This window comes from Indicator indicator, chromosome 2, assembly GCF_027791375.1.
Source record: "Indicator indicator isolate 239-I01 chromosome 2, UM_Iind_1.1, whole genome shotgun sequence".
NCBI classification, from domain to species: domain Eukaryota; kingdom Metazoa; phylum Chordata; class Aves; order Piciformes; family Indicatoridae; genus Indicator; species Indicator indicator.
The window spans coordinates 6141460-6161451 of record NC_072011.1 but is presented as its reverse complement, the minus strand read 5'-3'; the positions used below and the strand labels follow the sequence as shown (position 1 = coordinate 6161451).

At 42.9% G+C, this 19992-nt stretch overlaps 1 protein-coding gene across 1 annotated transcript in view; it reads left to right on the top strand.

The window, feature by feature from the left end:
- The window catches only part of CEP162 (centrosomal protein 162), a 61905-nt gene extending 44991 nt beyond the window's left edge, over window positions 1-16914 (top strand). The window contains exons 21-28 of the mRNA XM_054398300.1: window positions 162-325; window positions 2267-2371; window positions 3580-3804; window positions 6203-6873; window positions 7984-8125; window positions 10975-11073; window positions 14335-14469; window positions 16696-16914. Coding sequence (XP_054254275.1) covers window positions 162-325; window positions 2267-2371; window positions 3580-3804; window positions 6203-6873; window positions 7984-8125; window positions 10975-11073; window positions 14335-14469; window positions 16696-16914 — 1760 coding nt within the window. The remainder of the gene's footprint in view (window positions 1-161; window positions 326-2266; window positions 2372-3579; window positions 3805-6202; window positions 6874-7983; window positions 8126-10974; window positions 11074-14334; window positions 14470-16695) is intronic.
- The last annotated feature ends 3078 nt before the right edge of the window (window positions 16915-19992 follow it).

Here is a 19992-nt window from a genome sequence, read left to right as displayed (position 1 = left end):
GTTGCATTTGAGATCCTAATCAGGGTATAGTTTTAATACTTCACTGCAGTAACAGGATTAGTAAAGATATGAAATGTGCTGAGAAGGATGGTGTTGACTAATTACTTCTTCAGCACAGAATTGCTAAAAGCAAGAAGACTAAGGATGTTTTATTCTTCTAGGTGAGAAGTCTTATGAGTTTAAAGTTATGGAAGAATCATACAAACAGGAAATTACTCATTTGAAAAAGAGACTTCAGTGGTATGCAGAAAATCAGGATCTTCTGGACAGAGATGCAGCTCGCCTTAAAGATGCAAAAGAAGAAATTGAAAAACTAAAACTCGAGGTGATCATACCTAACTTCATTTAAGAAGATTAAATTATTTCTTTTCCAGTGATGATGAGGAGTGTAATGTAATTATGTCCATAACAATCTCATTCCTCCCTCCCCTTTTATAGTTTGGTTTGGTTGGTTGGTTGGTTTTTTTGGGGGGTGGGTGGATTTGGGTTTTTTTTGTTTTTAAGATGTGAATTCCTTAAGGTTTAAATCAAATAGGGAAGAGATATTACCTATCAAAATAGCTATTGCTGCACATGCAGTGAGAATTTCAAGTGCCAAATGCTTAAAACTTGGTTTTACTTGCATTGGACACATCAATGATGCTTCTGGAAACAAAAGTAGTATGTTTCCCTAAAACCTGCAGTTGTATTGATTAACAAAAGGAAATACTTTGTTATGTTAACAATTTGGAACATCCCTCTTGTCAGTTTCTCTCTTTTACACTATTGTAGCATAAAGAATACTAATTTCTTTCTCTTAAGTACTGATCCAAAATTCTTTTTTTCTTAGAAAAAAAAAAATCCTCTAGTTGCTGAGGTAGGGAGAAAAAAGCCAAAACACTCAAATTCCAAAGCAAGCAAAACTAATACATGAATTTTGAGCAACTCAGAGATTTGCCTTGCCTGCTTGTCAGGAGAATTGACTTAAGATACATGGAAATTAAAAACAGTGTACCAGTGATAAAATGATCTTGGAATTTTTCATAGTGTTTTGTTAAAGATACCACAGGTGGAAGGAGGTGCTTTGAAGGAGCAGCCAGGGAAGGAGACCCATTAAACACCACCATATCAAACTTATTTCACAGGAATGATAATGTTGAGGAAAAAATATTTTTATTTGCAGTTTCTCCAGGGTGAACTGGTGTTAAAAAAAAGAAAACAAAAACCACAAAAAACCCCCAACAGTTAAAAGCTTTGACTTCATAGAAACAGTCAAATTAACCAAATTATGCTGGCATAAAAGCACTGCTTGTGCTAACTTTGCCAGTGTGAGAGATAAAGCAAAACAGGAATACTTCCAACTACTCTAAGTGTAGTATCTCATAGTTGCAGATAAAGGCAGGAAATTCAGGTTTAGGTTAAAAGCTTTGAAGACTTTATGGGAATGCAAAGAGCATTGCTTATTACCAGTTCTTAACTCACAGAATCACAAAATACATCCATTTGGAAGAGACCTCAAAGATCATCCAGTCCAACCCTCGACCCAGCACTGAAGGGTCAACACTAAACCATATCCCAAAGTGCCAGGTCCACATGCAGCTTAAACATCTCCAGGGATGGTGATTCCAGCACTGCCCCGGGCAGACCATTCCAATGTTTGAAAACTCTTTCTGCAAATAAATATTTCCTAATATCCAGCCTGAACCTGCCCCGGTGAAGCTTGTAACTGTTTCCTCTGGTCCTGTTGCTTGATACCAGGGAGAAGAGGCTGCCCCCTCCTCACTCCAACCTCCCTTCAGGTAGTTGTAGGAATTGATGAGGTCTCCCCTCAGCCTCCTCTTCTCCAGACTGAACACCTCCAGCTGTCTCAGACATCCCTCATAGGCTCTGTGCTCCAGGCCCTTCACCAGCCTTGTGGCCCTTCTCTGGACACACTCCAGCACCTCAATGTCCTTCCTGTAGTGAGGGGCCCAGAACTGAACACAGTACTCGAGGCGTGGCCTCACCAGTGCTGAGTACAGGGGGATGACCACCTCCCAGTCCCTGCTGGTCACAGAGTTTCTAATCCAAGACATGATGCCAGTGGCTTTCTTGGCCACCTCAGCACACTGCTGACTCACGTTCAGTCAACTGTCAACCAGCACCCCCAGGTCCCTCTCCAAGTTGCAGCCTTCCAACCACACATCCCCATGCTACTTTTATGTTGTGTGTGTTTGCAGTGCTTTTGTACTACAGGTCAGTGTCTCTCAGTATGTATCTCAGTCTTGTTTTCTCATAAATTGGCTAGGTTGAGAAGCTCAGAGCTGAAGCTGGAGATCAGTGTGTGCAGCAGAAGAAACGTTTGCGAGACAGAGCAGCAGATGCCAAAAGAATTCAGGATCTGGAGCGACAAGTATGCAACAATAGAACTGTTTCATTTAACCTTAGTTGCAGATGAGTTCTCTTACAACAGTAACCAGTTCTTTCATATGGATAAAGGACTGAAATTAGCCTTCTGTTAAAGTAACCTGGCTTATGAAATTATGCTAAAGTAACTTGGGCTATGGAACACTCCAAAAAGCTACAGTAGCTCTTCTGCTGCTGTGTTCTAAAAAGCTATTTGCCTGTAACCCTTTTTAAATCCTTTAACGTTAAAATACTGTTTAGAGCTTCTTGGAAAGAGGGCAAAAGCACACTCAAGCTTGCTCTTTATCTTCTCAGACTCCTTCTGTCTATGTTCAGTAACCCCTTACCATTATGACCAATTTCAACCAAGTTGATTCAAGAGTAGGGGTTTAAATGTTACTGGATCCCTACAAGATTCATGAAAACTGGGGCAGTAGAGACCTTAAAATCTGTTTCTACTGAGGAAAAGTCAGGTGGAAGTAGGCCTTTCTGAGTTTTAGGAGAAGGCAGCTCATTTGATAGGGACATGAGATAAATGGGAAAGAACTTCTGCAGTATTCTAATCAAAGAATCAAAGCCTCATAGGATGGCTTAGGTTGGAAAGGACCTCCAAAGGTCAACTAGTCCAAGTCCCCTGCAGTCAGCAGGGACATCCTCAACTAGATCAGGTTGCCCAGAGCCCTGTTGAGCCTCGCCCTGAATATCTTCACCTCTCTGGGCAACCTGTCCCAGCACTCTACCATCTTCATGGTGAAGAACTTGTTCCTAACATCCAATCTAAATCTACTCTTCTCTAATTTCAAACCATTGCCCCTTGTCCTGTCACTGCAGGCCTTTGGAAACAGTTCCTCTCCAGCCTTATTGTAGGCCCCCTTCAGCTACTGGAAGGTCGTTATTTGGTCTCCGTGGAGCCTTTTCTTCTCCAGGCTGAACAGCCCCAGCTCCCTCAGCCTGTCATTGTAGCAGAAGTGTTCCAACCCCTTGATCATTTTCATGGCCCTCCTCTGGACACGAGAGGGTCTCAAGAGATTGAGCCTTGCACTGTAACTATAACATAAATGGAAACAATGTAAAAAACTCTCTGCATATGCATCTCTAGTTTTCCTTCTGCACCCAGCTGGAAGTGGATGACTTTTGTTAACATCCTGTCATTTATATCAGTTCATTTTTCACCAGAACTATTTTCTCTTTGACTTCTGTTTTCCTTTTGATTAGATCAGAGAAATGGAAGGAATTCTAAAAAGAAGGTATCCAAATTCTTTGCCTGCTCTGATGTATGCTGCTGCTGCTGCTGAGAAAACTGATGATCCTTCAGCTAAAGCAAACACAGTTGATTTTTTGGAGAGAAGAATAAAAAAGTTAGAAACAGAACTTGAAGGTAAAGATGATGAAGCTAAAAAAAGTCTCCGTACCATGGAACAACAATTTCAAAAGATAAAGGTAAAAATTGGAAGCTTGTTGAGTAGTCTGCTCTGCAAGTCACAAGGTTGCTGGGTTCTAACAGAGGAGTAGTGGGGAAAATTGAAGGCAAAGACCACGCTCAAGGGAAAAAAGTTCAAGGAATTTCAGTAGCTTCAGCACCTAAGATAAAAAGAGTTTGTTAGAGTAGTGTTGGAACTGAGAGGCCAAGTTCTCGAGGTATAATGATTTAATTCTCCCAGTTAAGATAAGTGGTTTTGATCCTGTGGGTCAGTCTAGCTGCTCACCTGATTCCTTGCTGCACCAAAGGCTGTGGTTTGGAAGGTCTGCTGAATGAGGTTTTTTACATGGAACATCTGGGAACATTGAACATTCTATCCAAAAGTTACATGGTAGCAAGTCAGAGGCTCACAGGATGTTAGGGGTTGGAAAGGACCTCTGGAGATCTTCGAGTCCAACGCCTCTGCCAGAGCAGGACCATAGAATCCAGCACAGGTCACACAGGAACACATCCAGATAGGTCTTGAAAGTCTCCAGAGAAGGAGACTCCACAACCTCTCTGGGCAGCCTGTTCCAGTGCTCTGTCACCCTTACAGTAAAGAAGTTCTTCCCCATGTTGAGTTGGAACTTCCTGTGCTGTAGTTTACATCCATTGGCGCAATAGAAGAGGCTGTCCCTTCCTTCTTGACACCAACCCTTAAAGCTTGTGTTAGGAAGCATGGAAATCAGGCATTTTACTTCAAGGAAAAGGTGCACTGGATAGGTTCTTTAATGAGCAGGAAAGGAAAACATTGGTCACTTGTTCCTACTTTTCTCCATAGTGTCAGCTGATCATGCTCTCCAGCCTGTTAAGAACGGTTAAGTTTTCCTTAGCTCACTAGGAAGAAGGATTCTTTCTGAATTCAGGCTTCTGAATCCAGACATAAAAATCTCTCCTGTTAAAATGTAAGATGTTTTTTAAAATGTGAAGTACAGTTTTGAGGCATGTGACAATAATATATGCAAACTGACATGGCAAACACATCATGACAGACGGCAGGAAAAATTAAAGACTTGTTGCTATATTAAGCCTTGCCTGAATTGGTAACATATGAAGAGGACTCAGTTATATAAAAATGAAGTAGTTTTTTGTCAATTTAATTTTCTTTCCCATAGATACTGCATTCATTGTGAGGATTAGTTTGTAGTAAATGATTTGACTATTCTGCTGGAAAGCAGCTCCATGGAGAAAGTCCTTGGAGTCCTAGTGGACAGCAATTCTCCATGGGACAGCAACGTGCCCTTGTGGCCGAGAGGGCCAATTACCATTGTTTCCAGCAGGAAACCTCTAGGGAGGTTCTTCTCCCCCCTATACTCTGTCCAGCTGAGACCACACCTGGAGTATTGTGTCCAGTTTTGGACTCTGCAGTTCAAGAGAGACAGGGATCTGCTGGAGAGAGTCCAATGGAGAGCCAGGAGGATGCTTAGGGGACTTTAGCATCTCCCCTATGAAGAGAGACTGACAGACCTGGAGCTCTTCAGTCTTGAGAAGACTGAGAGGGAATCTGATCAATGTCTAAAAATATGTGAGGGGTGGGTGCCAAGTGGAGGGGGCCAGGCTCTTTTCAGTGGTGCACAGTAATAAGACAAAGAACAGTGGATCCAAACTTGAACATAGAAGGTTTCACCTGAACATCAGGAGGAACTTCTTTGCAGTGAGGGTGACAGAGCACTGGAACAGGCTGCCCAGAGAGTTTGTGGAGTCTCCTTCTCTGGAGACCTTCAAAACCCACCTGGATGCATTCCTGTGCAGACTACCCTTGGTGATCCTGCTTTGGGAGTTTTCTATTACATTTGGTACAAACCATTTGTGGTTCCTTATTGGTCACACAGTACCTTCCAAGTCCTTCCATGAAAAGTCAGCCTGTTTTTTACAATATAGAACAGAATCACACAGAATCACAGAATTGTCAGGGTTGGAAGGAACCCCAAGGATTACCTAGTTCCAACCCCCCTGCCATGGGCATGGATCAGGTTGTTCAGAGCCACATCCAGCCTGGCCTTAAAAACCTCCAGGGATGGGGCTTCTACCACTTCCCTGGGCAACCTGCTCCAGTCTCTCACCATCCTCATGGTGAAGAACTTCCATTCCCCCTAGTCCTATCACTACCTGACACTCTGAAAAGTCCCTCCCCAGATTTCCTCTAGGCCCCTTTCCAATACCAGAAGGCCACAATAAGGTCTCCTCAGAGCCTTCTCTTCTCCAGACTGAATAACCCCAACTCTCTCTCTGTCTGTCCCCATAGTAGTACTGATGCGTATCCTGTCTCCTACAATCTTGCTTCAGATGTGGAGTAACTTTAAAGAAGGAAAGGAAGAGTCTATACTAAAAGTACACTTGAAGAAATTGACTTATTTTTCTTCTGCTCCCCTCCCTTAGATACAGTACGAGCAAAGACTTGTAGAGCTTGAGCAACTACTCGCCTACAAATTTATGAGTGAATCACCAAAACTGAATGGTGATAAAGCCAGCTCTACAGAACTTGAACAAGAGCTTCAGAATCTAAAGAAGAGTCATCAGATCACCGTTAAGAACCTCCAGACAGAAATTGAAAACCTTAAAAGTCAAAATTCCCAATTAAAACTCAGAAATAAAAAGGATAATAAAGACTTGGAGTCCACAGAATCTCACGTGAAACAAGGTAACACAAAAGACAAACTGGTAAAGCTAAATGAAGAGTTGCTCATCAAAAACAAAGAAATACAAGAGCTCACCAAAACCGTAGAGAAACTTCAGAAAGAAAGGATGGTGATGTTGTCCAGTAATAATTTGAGAAATAAAACCAACAATAAGGAAAACTCTGCAGAGATCTTGAAAAGGAATTCGTCAGCAACAGATAAAAGGCATCGCGGCAACAGCGAACCCTTTCGAAGCGTTTCCAAAGGTGACAAAATAGACCAACCACAAACCTCCTCTGATTCTAATCTCTTGGGAGTTCTGCAAGAAAATGCCCAACTGAAAGAGGAGCTAGAAAGATTGTCTCTAGAGATGAACCAGCAGAGGGTGAAGTCTCAGGCAACGCTGGCTTATTCCGAAAATAACATTCGGAGGTAAATGCTCAACACCTTCCTTTTTAAAAACCTCGTTAAAGTCTTGGCTGATGCAGGCTTGAAGTGACCCATCAGCATCAGCCATGTTGGGGGCCTACAAGAAGGGTGGAGAGAGGCTTTACAAAGGCCTGCAGTGATAGGACGAGGGGCAGTGGCTTCAAAGTAGAGAAGAGCAGATTTAGATTGGATATTAGGAACAAATTCTTTACCGTGAGGGTGGTGGAACACTGGAACAGGTTGCCCAAGGAGGTGGTTGAGGCCCCATCCCTGGAGATATTCAAGGTGAGGCTCAACAGGGCTCTGGGCACTCTGATCTAGTTGAGGATGTCCCTGCTGACTGCAGAGGAGACGACTGGACGAGATGGCCTTTGGAGGTTCCTTCCAATCCAGACCATTCTTTGAGTCTATGTGTGAAGCCAGCTTGTATTTAGTGGATGTTCTCTGTAAATTTCATTTTTACTGTTTGGTTTGGGGCTGATCTTTGTTTGGGGCTTTCTAGAGCAGTGCACTGTCAGGATTCTTTCTACATCCTTATTAGTGCTGCAATCCATCATGGTTTTGAGTGGAAAGACCTTGGTGTAAATTGTTGGATGATTGGAATTTGTGCTGTACAGCATGAATATTTGGTGCACACACTTTCCTTCAATAGGATTTACCTTATCAGTAAGATTTACCTTATCAGCTGTAGAAACTTTATACTTCACCTGTTCTCCCTTAGCTCCCTTCAGTCAGTAGAGGAAATTAGCACCACAGTCTGTTTTAAAACAGGTACCTGAAGTGGGACATCTTAACAAATGTTAAGATTTAAAAGCACTCATTTTCTCTCCTTCTTTTATAAATGGAGCCAAAAGAGATGATTAGCTGAGTTTTCTGTAGTCTAGCTGTCTCCTAACTAAATGAGGTACATATAGAACATTGTAGGCTTCCTACCCTGTTGTCCCTCCAGAGCAGAAGTAATGGTGGTGCTGTCCTGTGAGGTTATGGAATTTCAAAGACTTGCCACCTTTCTCATTGTTGATGTTTTGGATGTTCAAGTGACAAACTTTGCCTCATTTATTGAAAAACTCTCTGTAGCTGCTTTGCTACTCCTTTTCCTTTCACTCTGTTCAGGATACAGGAAGACACAGCAGAATACATTGCATCTCTGAAAGCTTCCCATCAGAGGGAATTGGAAAAGATTCTTTGCCAGCATGCAAAGGAGCATTCTGCTTCTAAAGTAGCTGAACTCAACAGCAGAATTTCAACACAAGAGGTAAGATACAGCAGATACTTTCCTTGCCTACAAGTAGCTGTTAAAGTTACTTCTTCATTACTGTAAACTTTGTCTTTCTTTGAAGCAGGTTCTCATGTTTTAAGAGTGGGCTTGTGCCACTGCATTCACAGAAGGACTGAGATTGGAATGGACCTCTGGAGGTCATCTTGTCCAAACCCTTTGTTCAAGTAGGGTACTTAGAGCTAGTTGTGCAGAACCACAGCCACAGCTTTTTAAGGTCTCTAAGGAGGGAGATTCCACAACCTTTCTGGACTTAGAGACCCACACATGGGTTTGGTCACCCTCATAGGCAAAGTTTTCCTCATGGTCAGACAGAACAACCTCCTGTGTTTGAGTTTCTGGCCTTTGCTGCTTCTCCTGTTGCTGGATACCACTGGAAACTCTTCCAGGTTACCTGTCCATGTCCCCATCGTCTGTACACTTCATGTTTGAGTTCTGCCAGGAGTTTCTTATTCATCCTTGCAGGCCTCCTGGCATTTTTGCCTGACTTTCTGCTCATTGGAATGTTCTTGAGCTTGGAGGAGGTGATCCTTGAATGTCCACCAGCTTTCTTGGGCCTCTCTTCCCTGCTAGTGCCCCATCCCATGAGACTCTTTCTTGCAAGTAAAGGTGGAAGCCTCTCCCAAAGTCCCAGGTTGTGATGATAGTTTCAGCCTGCTCCCTCCCCTCAGGATCTTGAACCCCAGCCTCATGGTCACTACTGCCACAGCTGTAGTTAACATTCACATCCCCAACAAACCCTTCCTTGTTTGTGCACTTAAGGCCCAGCAGAGCACCTCTCCTCACTGGCCCCTCTTTTACTTGAGTCAGGAAATTACCATCAGTACCTTCCAGGAACCTCCTGGACCCCTTAATGCCATGCTGCATTGTTCCTCCAGCTAGCCTCAGGGTGGTTGAAGTCCTCCATGAGGACTTGGTCCTGTGATTGTATTTGTGTATTAAATTTTTGGGAGCAGCTTTACACAGATAAGAAGGTAGAAAGAGCTGATGCATTCAGATGAATTCAACGCTTTTGTTAACTCTGGAAAGTAACTCAAAGACTAAGCCTTGTTTCCATATACTGCACATGTCTACTGCTCACCAATCCATGTACAGGACTAACAAGGAGACACTCTTGGAGCTCCTTTTGTTGCTTCAGGCATCATTTCTAGCTCCAATACTACAATATTCTTCATGGGTGTCGTGGGTTTAAAGCACTGGGATGTCTTAAACCATGGAGTACAGGCCTCCAGAGGCTAGACAGGTCCAGGAGGTGGACCAGAAAGTGTAATCTTTTGTGATTTCATTCCCAAAAGCTCTGCATCTCCATAAAAATGGACATTTCTGTTTGTTCCTCCCATTTTTTCCTCCCTCTTTGCTCCTGGGAGGACATGCTGAGCTTTATATTGGGTATGGTGCAAGGGAGTGAGGCCTGGTTCAGTCTTGGCAGTGCTGCCAACTGGGGCCTGGAGTGGCCTGGCTGACCCTGGAGCTGGCAAGCCATGTCACTCAGGTATGGTGGGGGGTGAGGAGGCAGGCAGAAAGGCATGGTGGAGGTGGGGGCATTTGTGGCCTGGGGTTTTGGCCTGGTTTGGAGGAACATGGTGGGAAGCTTTGGCCTAAGGAGGTTTTTTGGATAACCATAGCCAAGGTGGAGTATGGATTTTATTACTGAGTATTTTATATCCTTTTGTATTGCTGCATGTGGTTATGAATAGCACTTCCATTTAAACTTCTTTCACCTCCAGTGTGGAGCAGTTTTCTTTAACTCTTTTGAGAAGGGTTAATGAGCATCAGTCTCGCTCCTTAAACCAAGACAAGGACTCGTGATGGTTCCTTAGTGTGATCTCAAAGTGCAAAAACTCAGGCAACTCACGCCAGGGGCTCACTTCAATCAACAGTAAAACTTTATTGTTTACCCATAGGAGGTAGAGAAGAGTGAGAAGAGAAAGGGAAAAAGTCGAGTGAAGAGGGGAAAGAGGTCTTTTAGCAAGGGTCCAAAGATGTCTCTCTGGTCCCAGGTCCAGTCCTGCTGGTCCTTCTTGATCTTAGTGGGGAAAGCTTTCCTTCAAAGTCTTCTTGTTACTTCTTCAGAACTCTTCAGGAAACACACTCACACACACACACAAAAACTCTCACAGAACACACACACAACTCTTCCCATTGCTAGGGAGACATCTTTTATAATCAACTTCACACCTGTCGATGTCTGAACTCCTCCTCTCTCAGCCCCTCGTGCCCCCCATGAACAAGGATTCCACACATGCCCAAAGAGGAGTGACCAAGGTTCGGTCTGGGCCCAAGGAGGCGTGTCCAAAGCATGGTCTGCCTTGGAGGCAGGTAGCCTCAGGCCCTATAGGAGCTGTGCTTTCGTGTTAAAATGACATTACAAGGAGCAGAGGTCACTAAGGTTCCTGGCTCCCCTGGCAACACCAGGACATCAGGCTCTCTTGCCTCCAGCTCCATTCCTCCGTTCCGAAGGGATAATCGCACACGGTGAGGTCGTCCATCAGACTTGGCAGGTACGGACCGCTGGTACCAGCCAGGTCTCTCCCACAGAACCTGCACCTGGAAAACCATGGAGACTGCATTCCAGTGCACAGGCTCAGTCATGTAACCAGTAACTTATTATGGAGTACGCCGCTGCAGAACTCATGCTAAGATGTTAGCCTGAATTTCCTTCTCCTTGGGGCAAGGGGGTCCTGATTCCTGATGACAATGGTGAGACAAATGAGGCTCTTCAGACCACTCCTTACAAAGGGGGTTGGTGTATTTCTCCTGCATAGGTTTTCAGCTCATGTCCTGGGTATTTATATTAATGACAAACTGTTTTTAACATTTCTTTGTAGGTATTAATAAAACATCTCCAAGAACAAATCGGTGAACAACAGAGACGTCAGGAAGCCCTCTTAGTGTCACAGATGAGAGAGGAACTGCTACAAAAAGAGGTAGATTTATGTTTATAGAGTGGGGGGTACTTTATTCTAATAAAGGAGTTTTCACTTTCATCCTTGTACAGCCTCAGATAATCTGTAGTAAAATAAGTCTCAGAAACAGTTGCTTCTACATCGGTTATACCTGAGAATGCAGGAACTTTGACCTTTGATTAATGATGTTAGAAATGGCTGGCATATGTATGAAAATTGATCAGCAGGTTAATCCAAGCATTCCTAGCCTGTCTTTGAGAGTTGTGATGGGTAATAAACAGACCACAGGAGTTTTGCTTTTTTAAAAGGACGTCTTACTTTTCAAATTGTTTGTTCCAATAAAGCCTTCCTTTTCTCATCTTTCATTGTCATAAAACCGATGTAGACAATTCTATTCTTAATTTTCTCCTTAACTATCAGAGAATGTTAGGGGCTGGAAGGGACCTCAAAAGATCATCCAGTCCAACCCCCCTGCCGGAGCAGGATCACCTAGACCAGATCACACAGGAACACACCGAGGCAGGTTTTGAATATCTCCAGAGAGGGAGACTCCACAACCCCCCTGGGCAGCCTGTTCCAGTGTTCTGTCACCCTCACAATGAAAAGATTTTCCCTCATGTTTTCGTGGAACTTCCTATGCCTCAACTTCCACCCATTGCCCATTGTCATGTCACTGGGCATCACCCAGCAGAGCCTGGCTCCATCCTCTTGGCACTCACCCTTTACATATTTATGCACATAAATGAGGTCAACTCTGTCTCCTCTTCTCCTAGCTAAAGAGCTCCAGCTCCCTCAGTCTCTCCTCATAAGAAGATGTTCCACTCCCTTCATCATTTTTGTGGCTCTTCACTGGACTCTTTCAAGCAGTTCCCTGAGGTCCTTCTTGAACTGAGGAGCCCAGAACTGGACACAATATTCCAGATGTGGCCTCACCAGGGCAGAGTAGAGGGGCAGGAGAACCTCTCTTGACCTATTAACCACAGCCCTTCTGATACACCCCAGAATGGCATTGGCCTTCTTACAAAAAGAGGTTAGCTGTAGTAGTTCTACTGTGAGGTGTCCCTGCCCATGGCAGGGGGGTTGGAACTAGATGATCCTTGTGGTCCCTTCCAACCCTGACTGATTCTATGATTCTAGTTCTGAAATTCAGTGGGTTTTGAGAGAGAGGTACCTAGGCTTTTCCTTATTTTTTATTTCTATCACTAGCAGGTAATCTGCAAAGTTACACTAGTTCATGTTTTCATTTGGGGGTTAATATTGTGTGAAATAGGTTTCTGTCTCCTAGCTCAAGCTTTTTAAGCTATTGGCTGTGCTTTGGCAGTTCTTGAAATGCTGCCAAGTGTTTTTATCACCTGTCAGGAGAAGGATGTGGCATGTCATAACAGTGTGCCTATGCTTTGGTCTCTATCTCCTTGATGTATGAATTTTGCTAATTTTATCTTCATTTTTGAGAATGCAAGAGTTATTAAAAAGAATTCTTCTATTCTGTAAGGGACTGAGAATGCCAGACATTTCATCTTGTTTGCTGTCCTTTTTTAGAGGAAATGAGAGAATCACAGAATCGCAGAATTTTAGGGGTTGGAGAGATCATGCAGAATGTTAGGGGCTGGAAAGGACCTTGAAAGATCATCCAGTCCAACCCTCCTGCCAGAGCAGCATCATCTAGACCAGATCACTCAGGAATGCATCCAGGCAGATTTAGAGTATTTCCAGTATATCAGAGTATATCAGAGAAGTATCAGTATGTGCTTACTACATACTTAATTTTCATCCTACTAAACTGATTATTTACCTTATCCATTCACAATTGCACCTTTATTGTGAAGTGTTTATGGAAAAGTGCTTTCACAGGAGAGACAAAACACTTGACTGAGAGCCCTGGGGCTATTTAGTCTAGAGAAGACTGAGAGGGGATCTGATCAATGTGTATAAATACCTGAGGGGTGGGTGTCAAGTGGAGGGGGCCAGGCTCTTTTTGGTAGTGCATACTCATAAGACAAGGAACAATGGGTTCAAGCTTGAACATAGATTTGACTTCAACATGAGGAAAAACTTCTTTAGAGTGAGGGTGACAGAGCACTGGAACAGGCTGCCCAGAGAGGTTGTGGAGTCTCCTGTGCTGGAGACTTTCAAAACCCACCTGGATGCATTCCTGTGTGGACTCCCCTGGGTGATCCTGCTTTGGCAGGGGGGTTGGACTCGATGATCTCTGGAGGTCCCTTCCAACCTCTGATGTACTGTGGTACTGTGATGTCCTATTAAACAAGCTCTGTCTTTGCTGAATAAAGGCTGAGACTTTGAGTTCATATTATGAATCTAATGATGAGAGGTTTGCCTTTCCATACAAATCTTGTTTCACTTCACTCATGTTTCCTACTAGGAAAACAGAGCAAGAGTACAATGAGAAAAATGTTACTAATTGGTGTCTTCTATAAATGCTTTACAAATTGATTTATTGGCAGGATTGGGTAAGACAATGATCATTCCATTGACCTACGTGGCTGAGTTCAAGGTGCTGACATACAAGAAAACGTTATAAAATCACTGCAAGACTATACAGAGGGAAATGTCAAAGCAAAGCCTTGCTTTTGCCCTCCAACATAGAATCATATGTTAGGGATTGGAAGGGACCTCTAGAGATCAAGTCCAGCCCCCCTGCCAAAGCAAGATCACTGAGGGCAGGCCACACAAGAACCCATCCAGGCAGGTTTTGAACGTGTCCAGAGAAGGAGAAGGAGACTCCACAACCTCTCTGGGCAGCCTGTTCCAGTGCTCTGTCATCCTCACTACAAAGAAGTTTCTCCTCATGTTGAGGTGAAACCTTCCATGTTCAAGTTCACATCCATTATTCCTTGTCTTGTTACTGTGCACCACTAAGAAGAGATTGGCACTTGACACTTCCTTAGAAATGCACTGGTACATTTTATATTTGATTGCTGCCCACAGTGTGACAAAGGATTATGTGAGAAAATCTAATCATAATACTCTCTATTAAATTTTTAGGACATCTAGTAGCAAAATTGACTGTTGAAGAGTCACTTGAGAACACCTTAGGAACAGGATTTTATCCAAAGGGACTAGATTTTCATATCCTCAGGCCACCTCATTCCAATGAAAGGTCCTAATCTAAACCCCTGTTTAAGCTTCTGAATAACAGAGAGTTCTCTTTTATGCCTTCCTTTCTCCAGCTTTTGACTCAAATGATTAAACACACTTTGAAAGGAACCTGTTTTCTACACTGCTTAACACAATGATAATTTCATCAACTGTCTCAAACCATAGGTGACAAAATTGTTGGAAGAACTGAGAGAAGCTAAGGAGAGCCAGAGTCCTGAAATGAAACACTTCTTGTGCCTGGAAAGGAAAATCAAGCATATAGAGACCAGACATGCAGAAAGAGAGCAAGAAATTCAGAAGGTACAGAGAGTCTATCTGCATTTACTGTTCAAGCAGCTGTGATTTGATGCTTTTTGCACAGGCTCCTTTAGTTGACACTGCAGAGCTCAGGTACCTTTTGGTACAGCCATGGTTTTGTCTTTGGTGCCTGCTGCTGCAAGTCAATGTAGATGCAGTCCCAGGCAGCATGTCTGTGGTGTGGTAATTAAGATTACTTGTGGTGTGTAACTTCCTCACAACCTGATCAGGGGAGGCCTTGCTTTTGCAGACCACAGGACCTCTGCAAGTCCCATATATCTTTTGGTTATTTCCTATTTCAGCTACACAGTGAAAGCTAGCTACTTAAAAAGTGATCAGTTTTTAAGGCGGATTGTTAAACTGTGGCAATGTTCCTCAACTGAACTGTGATTTGATTTCCTGGTCCTAGACATTCAGAAGAGCTTCATTAAAGCACAGAAACACCTCAGAATCATTAATCATAGACTGCATTGGGTTGGAAAGGACTTTTCAAAGGTCATCTAGTCCAACCACCCTGTCGTAAGCAGGAACATCTCTAACTAGATTAGATTAAAGACATCCCTGCTTACTGCAGGGACATGTTTAGCAGTCTGGTTTTAATATACTATAATAATATTTAGCATACTGGTTTTAATACCAGAAACCAGGGGAAAAAGCCTTTATCTTCCACAAACTTAAAAATTCTGGATGCTGAAGGTTGGATCCATGTGATGCAGCTTCTTCTATCTCACATTTGTATCCCTCGAATGGGTACCAAATTTTGCACTGTTTTTTTTTTTTAACTTTCAAATTTCAGACTTTCCTATTTTATAAAATAAGTTTTCAGCTTATTTTATACCATGGCTTTTATCCTGATTTTTTTTTTTCATCTGTTAAGGGAGCGTCTATCATCTGGAAGTGGTTTTCTAGTTCATATAGACTTTTTTTCTCAGTATTTTCATCACTTTAATGTATGCTGTCTTTCATTTAGTATTTTAAAGTAGCTTTGAATTAAATATATGAAGTCAAAGAAGGGAAGTTGGACTGGAAGATCATCCAGCCCCCACTGTATTTCTTAGTTTATGGAGTTTGCTTTGCAGTTTTGAAACCAGATCTCAAGAAATAGACTGATGTACACAATTGTTCATGGAAGATTTTATTCTCCATATATTTCTACATTAGAGACTTAATTTTCTTTCCAAAAAAACAAGACACAGGATTAAGAACAAACCCTGCTGCTTCAGGTTTTATTATTTTTGTTCACATTCTGTTCTGCTGAAGGCAGCTGTAATAGAATCACAGAATGTTAGGGGTTGGAAGGGACCTCAAATGATCATCCAGTCCAACCCCATTGCCAGAGCAGAATCACCTAGAGCAGAACGCACAGGAACACATCCAGGCAGGTTTTGTGTATCTCCAGAGAGGGAGACTCCACAACCCTCCTGGGCAGCCTCTTCCAGTGTTCTGTCATCCTCACAGGGCAAAAATTTTTCCTCATGTTTCCATGGAACTTCCTATGCCTCAACTTCCACCCATTGCCCCTTGTCCTGTCATTGGGCATCACCCAGCAGAGCCTGGCTCCATCCTCTTGGCACTCACCCTGCACATCTTTATAAACATGAATGAGGTCACCTCTCAGTCTCCTCCTCTCCAAGCTAAAGAGCCTGAGCATCCTCAGTCTCTCCTCATAAGGAAGATGTTCCACTCCATCATTTTTGTGGCTCTGCACTGGACTCTGTCAAGCAGTTCCCTGTCCTTCTTGCCATGGACTCACATCAAAATTGATTCCAACTTTTATCTGCCACAGCTTCAGACTTTTGTGACTACAGGATATTTCCTGATAATTTCTACGACTTGTAGGTGTTAAACCCCACATCCTTCAGATTTGGGTTATTTCTCTTGCAGACTGTTCTTTTAATTAACACATTTCAATAGCGATTAGAAAGCATTTGTTTTGCTTATAGAGGGGTTTATGTGATATGCTCAATTTCCTCTTAAATATTCAGACTTCAAATTGCTGCTTTGGAGAGGGTAAGTTAAATTCTCCCGAGGCTGATTAGTCAATGCTGGATTCTGCCCTTCTGTCATTCGTGCAGCTTTGCTAGCAATGAGGTTGTAATATTAAGCGTGAGCCCTGGGCTTTGAGACCACGCATCAAACACGATCAAGTGGCACATTTTGGCTGAGGGGCAGCCCTGGCTGAGTTTTTGATTATGGAGTCAACAATCCTGACTTGCTTCTAATTTACAGGCAGCCCAACTCACACAACATCTTACTGAAGCAAGGCAGAGCCATGAGGTTGAGAGGTGGCGAAGGCTGGCACAGCAGAAGAACCAAGAGCTGGAGAAATTCCGAGTGGAATTGGATTCAATACTGGATGTATTACGTGAACTGCAGAAACAAGGGGTTGTTATTCCTGCCCCTAATTCCAGGGGATTCAGCTTGGCAGACAGCTGTTGGAAGACATAATTAGAGAGGAGTTGATTGGGGGATGCAGACTTTTGATACTCCGAGTTATGTATAGAAAAGGTTATTACAAATCATTAATCTAACCCTGAACTACACCTTGATCCTCCCTGGAATCTTCATTGTCTAAAGGTAGGGATGCATTGAGCAGCACCCTAGTCAGATTGTATGTCTTATGTTTTCGTTAGTAATAAAGTTACAAGCAATTTTAAACAGGAATAGTGAAGTTACTCCATAAATTCAGTTATCATTGAAAAATTCCATGTGATACTTTTTTCAGGTTCTGTAGAACATGCTTGGATCTTTTTAACTTTTGTTTATAACTTGGCTTGCAGGGCTTCCTTTGTGAACCACGTCAGTAACCTGCTCTATGGCTTGTAGTTTTAGATTTCAGAGCTACTAATCTTCATTCAATAAGGCATAAAAATCTTTTCCCGTATTTTGCTTCCCTCCCTGCAATTCATGAAGTGTTCTCTCCCCTTAAGGCCTTTTTCAGCTTTGGATGATTGGAGGGCTGGAGCAGAGCAGCTCTGGTGATGTTCAAGTTCAAGCTTGTTCTGTTTACTTTGCAGGTATTGACAGCTGGTTATGATGATGGCAGAATGGTCTAGCTGAGGTATAGCTTATAAAATACAGTGTGAGAGTAATTACTGATGTCCCTCTTAGAAGTGAAGGCTGTGTTGAGTAAGAGTCACAATGGGCTGCTCTAGCTCAGACACAGTACCTTTATAGAACGAAGAGGCAAATTTAAAATACTGGGCAAGCTGGAAAAGGGGCTACATTAGACATAATTTACATAACTCTGGTCTGAGGAGTGACAAAAGATATTTGTGTAGCAGTTCAGAAGCCATTCGTGTAGCAGATAACACACTGAATGTCAGGGACCATTGTCTTCTGCCTCCCCTTGGAGGCTCTGCTGGAGTTAGGCACCAAAGTACAAAGCCTGCAAGATACTAGCTAGCATAGGAACAATTCCTGCTGCATCACTAATATGTAACTCAGTGTGCCAGGCTTTTGATCCCTCCTTTCAAGAAAGAGAAGGACCAACAGGAGGGAAAAGAACAGCCTCAGGAAGCACAGAACACACAGGGCCTGCCTTGCTCCAGAGAGAAGATGGGGAGGGAAGGTGTGGATGGCTATTACACTTCTCATATATGAAAAACCTGCTGCTAAAAGGATAGAAAAAGGAGCAGCAGCAAGTCAAGGTACAGAAAATTCAAGGTAGCTACTTGGTGACTGCAGGGACAGCTTTTTCAATCAAATCAGTAAATTACTAGTTTTAATTCTCAGCACTGCAAGTCACAGAACCACAAAATCAACCACACTGGAAGAGACCTCCACGATCATCAAGTCCAACCAGTCACCCAACCCTATCTAATCAACTAGACCAGGACACTGTGTGCTTCATCCAGTCTCTTCTTAAACACCTCCAGGGACGTCGACCTTGCCAGTCCATTCCAGTGGCCAATTACCCTGTGAGGAACTTTCTCCTCACCTCAAGCCTAAACTTCCCCTGGTGCAGCTGGAGACTGTGTCCTCTCATTCTGTCACTGGTTGCCTGGGAGAAGAGACCAACCCCCACCTGGCTACAACCTCCCATCAGGTAGTTGTAGACAGCAACAAGGTCTCCCCTGAGCCTCCTCTTCTCCAGGCTAAACACCCCCAGCTCCCTCAGCCTCTCCTCACAGGGCTGTGCTCCAGACCCCTCACCAGCTTGGTTGACCTTCTCTGGAGCAACTCAACATCTTTCTTGAATTGAGGAGCCCAGAACTGGACACAGTACTCTACGTGAGTACAGTCCTTTAGAATTCCATAGCAGGTAGTGAGGTTGGACCTCAATCAACTGTATTTACATAGGGAAAAGAAGCTAAAAGCTACAATGTACTCTTCAGGTCCCTGTAGTATTGGCTGAAGGTAGCATTTAAGTCAGATGTGAACTATTTCAGATTTGTGTCTATTGCTGTATAATGCTGCATTTTGTCTACAGGCATATGGCTGAGCATGTGTGAAGAACAGAACAGTATAGCTAATTATATCAGACAGGCACAGACTGGTTAAGTGCAAGGATTATTTTTTGAGTGTGCACATACACTTTGTGTATATACATGTAGACAAGAAAAAAAGATGGTAAGTTGGCAGTTAATCAATGTAGTAATCTTGGTTTCACATTCAGGTCTTTTCAGTGTTTTTAGTGTGGGTATTTTGTCTGCCACTAAGAAATTATTAGTCTGTGTTGATAAAATGTGTAAATACACTAGTGCTCTGTATATACAACACCAGCTCTGTGTAAATATGCTCTACATTCTTGATTTCAGACTGTTTTACCATGACACTAAGCTTCAATATGGTTCATACTGGAATATTCTCACATGTATTTATGTAGCTGTACACTCACTGCAGCATGGTCTCTAGTTTGTAGGCTCTTTTTACTGGGAAGTGGGCAATCTTCCCCGTGACAGACTATTTCTGGTCTTGAATGGCTGTAGTAAGGCTGCTGTTTTCAGAGAGCCAAGGTCCAAGGTTTTTACTTCCCTGTTCAAGCTCTGACTTTGTGATTCTCCATCAGTCTCAACAGTGCAGACTGGGGAAAATACCCTGAAATGGAACAAAAGCTGATGAAACAGGTCCTTAGCTTTGACTGTATTTCACTAAGGGTTTTAGTGGAAATCTTTCTGAGACTTAAGAGAATTATCCTCCCCCTTTATGTTTTTTTCTCTTCTTATGCCATAATGTTTCATAATCCATTTCCAGGAACCAATATAAAGGATGGATTAAAAGAACTTTAAACATAATTTCTTTGAATTATTGCCTTTGTTTAGCTGGAATTCATTTTTTACAGCGAAGCAGTAAGAAAACTTGCACAATAATTCCATTTTCAAGCACTGTTAAATTCCAGGTACTTCTTTTGAAGGATTTACCCTGGTCAAAACAGTTCCTATTCCCTTCATATTGAAACAACTCTTTTCTTTTTTTTCTGGGAAAGCTGAGTACTTTGAAGCATCTCATACAGAGTTGGTGATTACACCAATACCCTTCCCCTGAGGCAAAACGTCACAGCAATTTAGTTTTTAAAATGGAAAA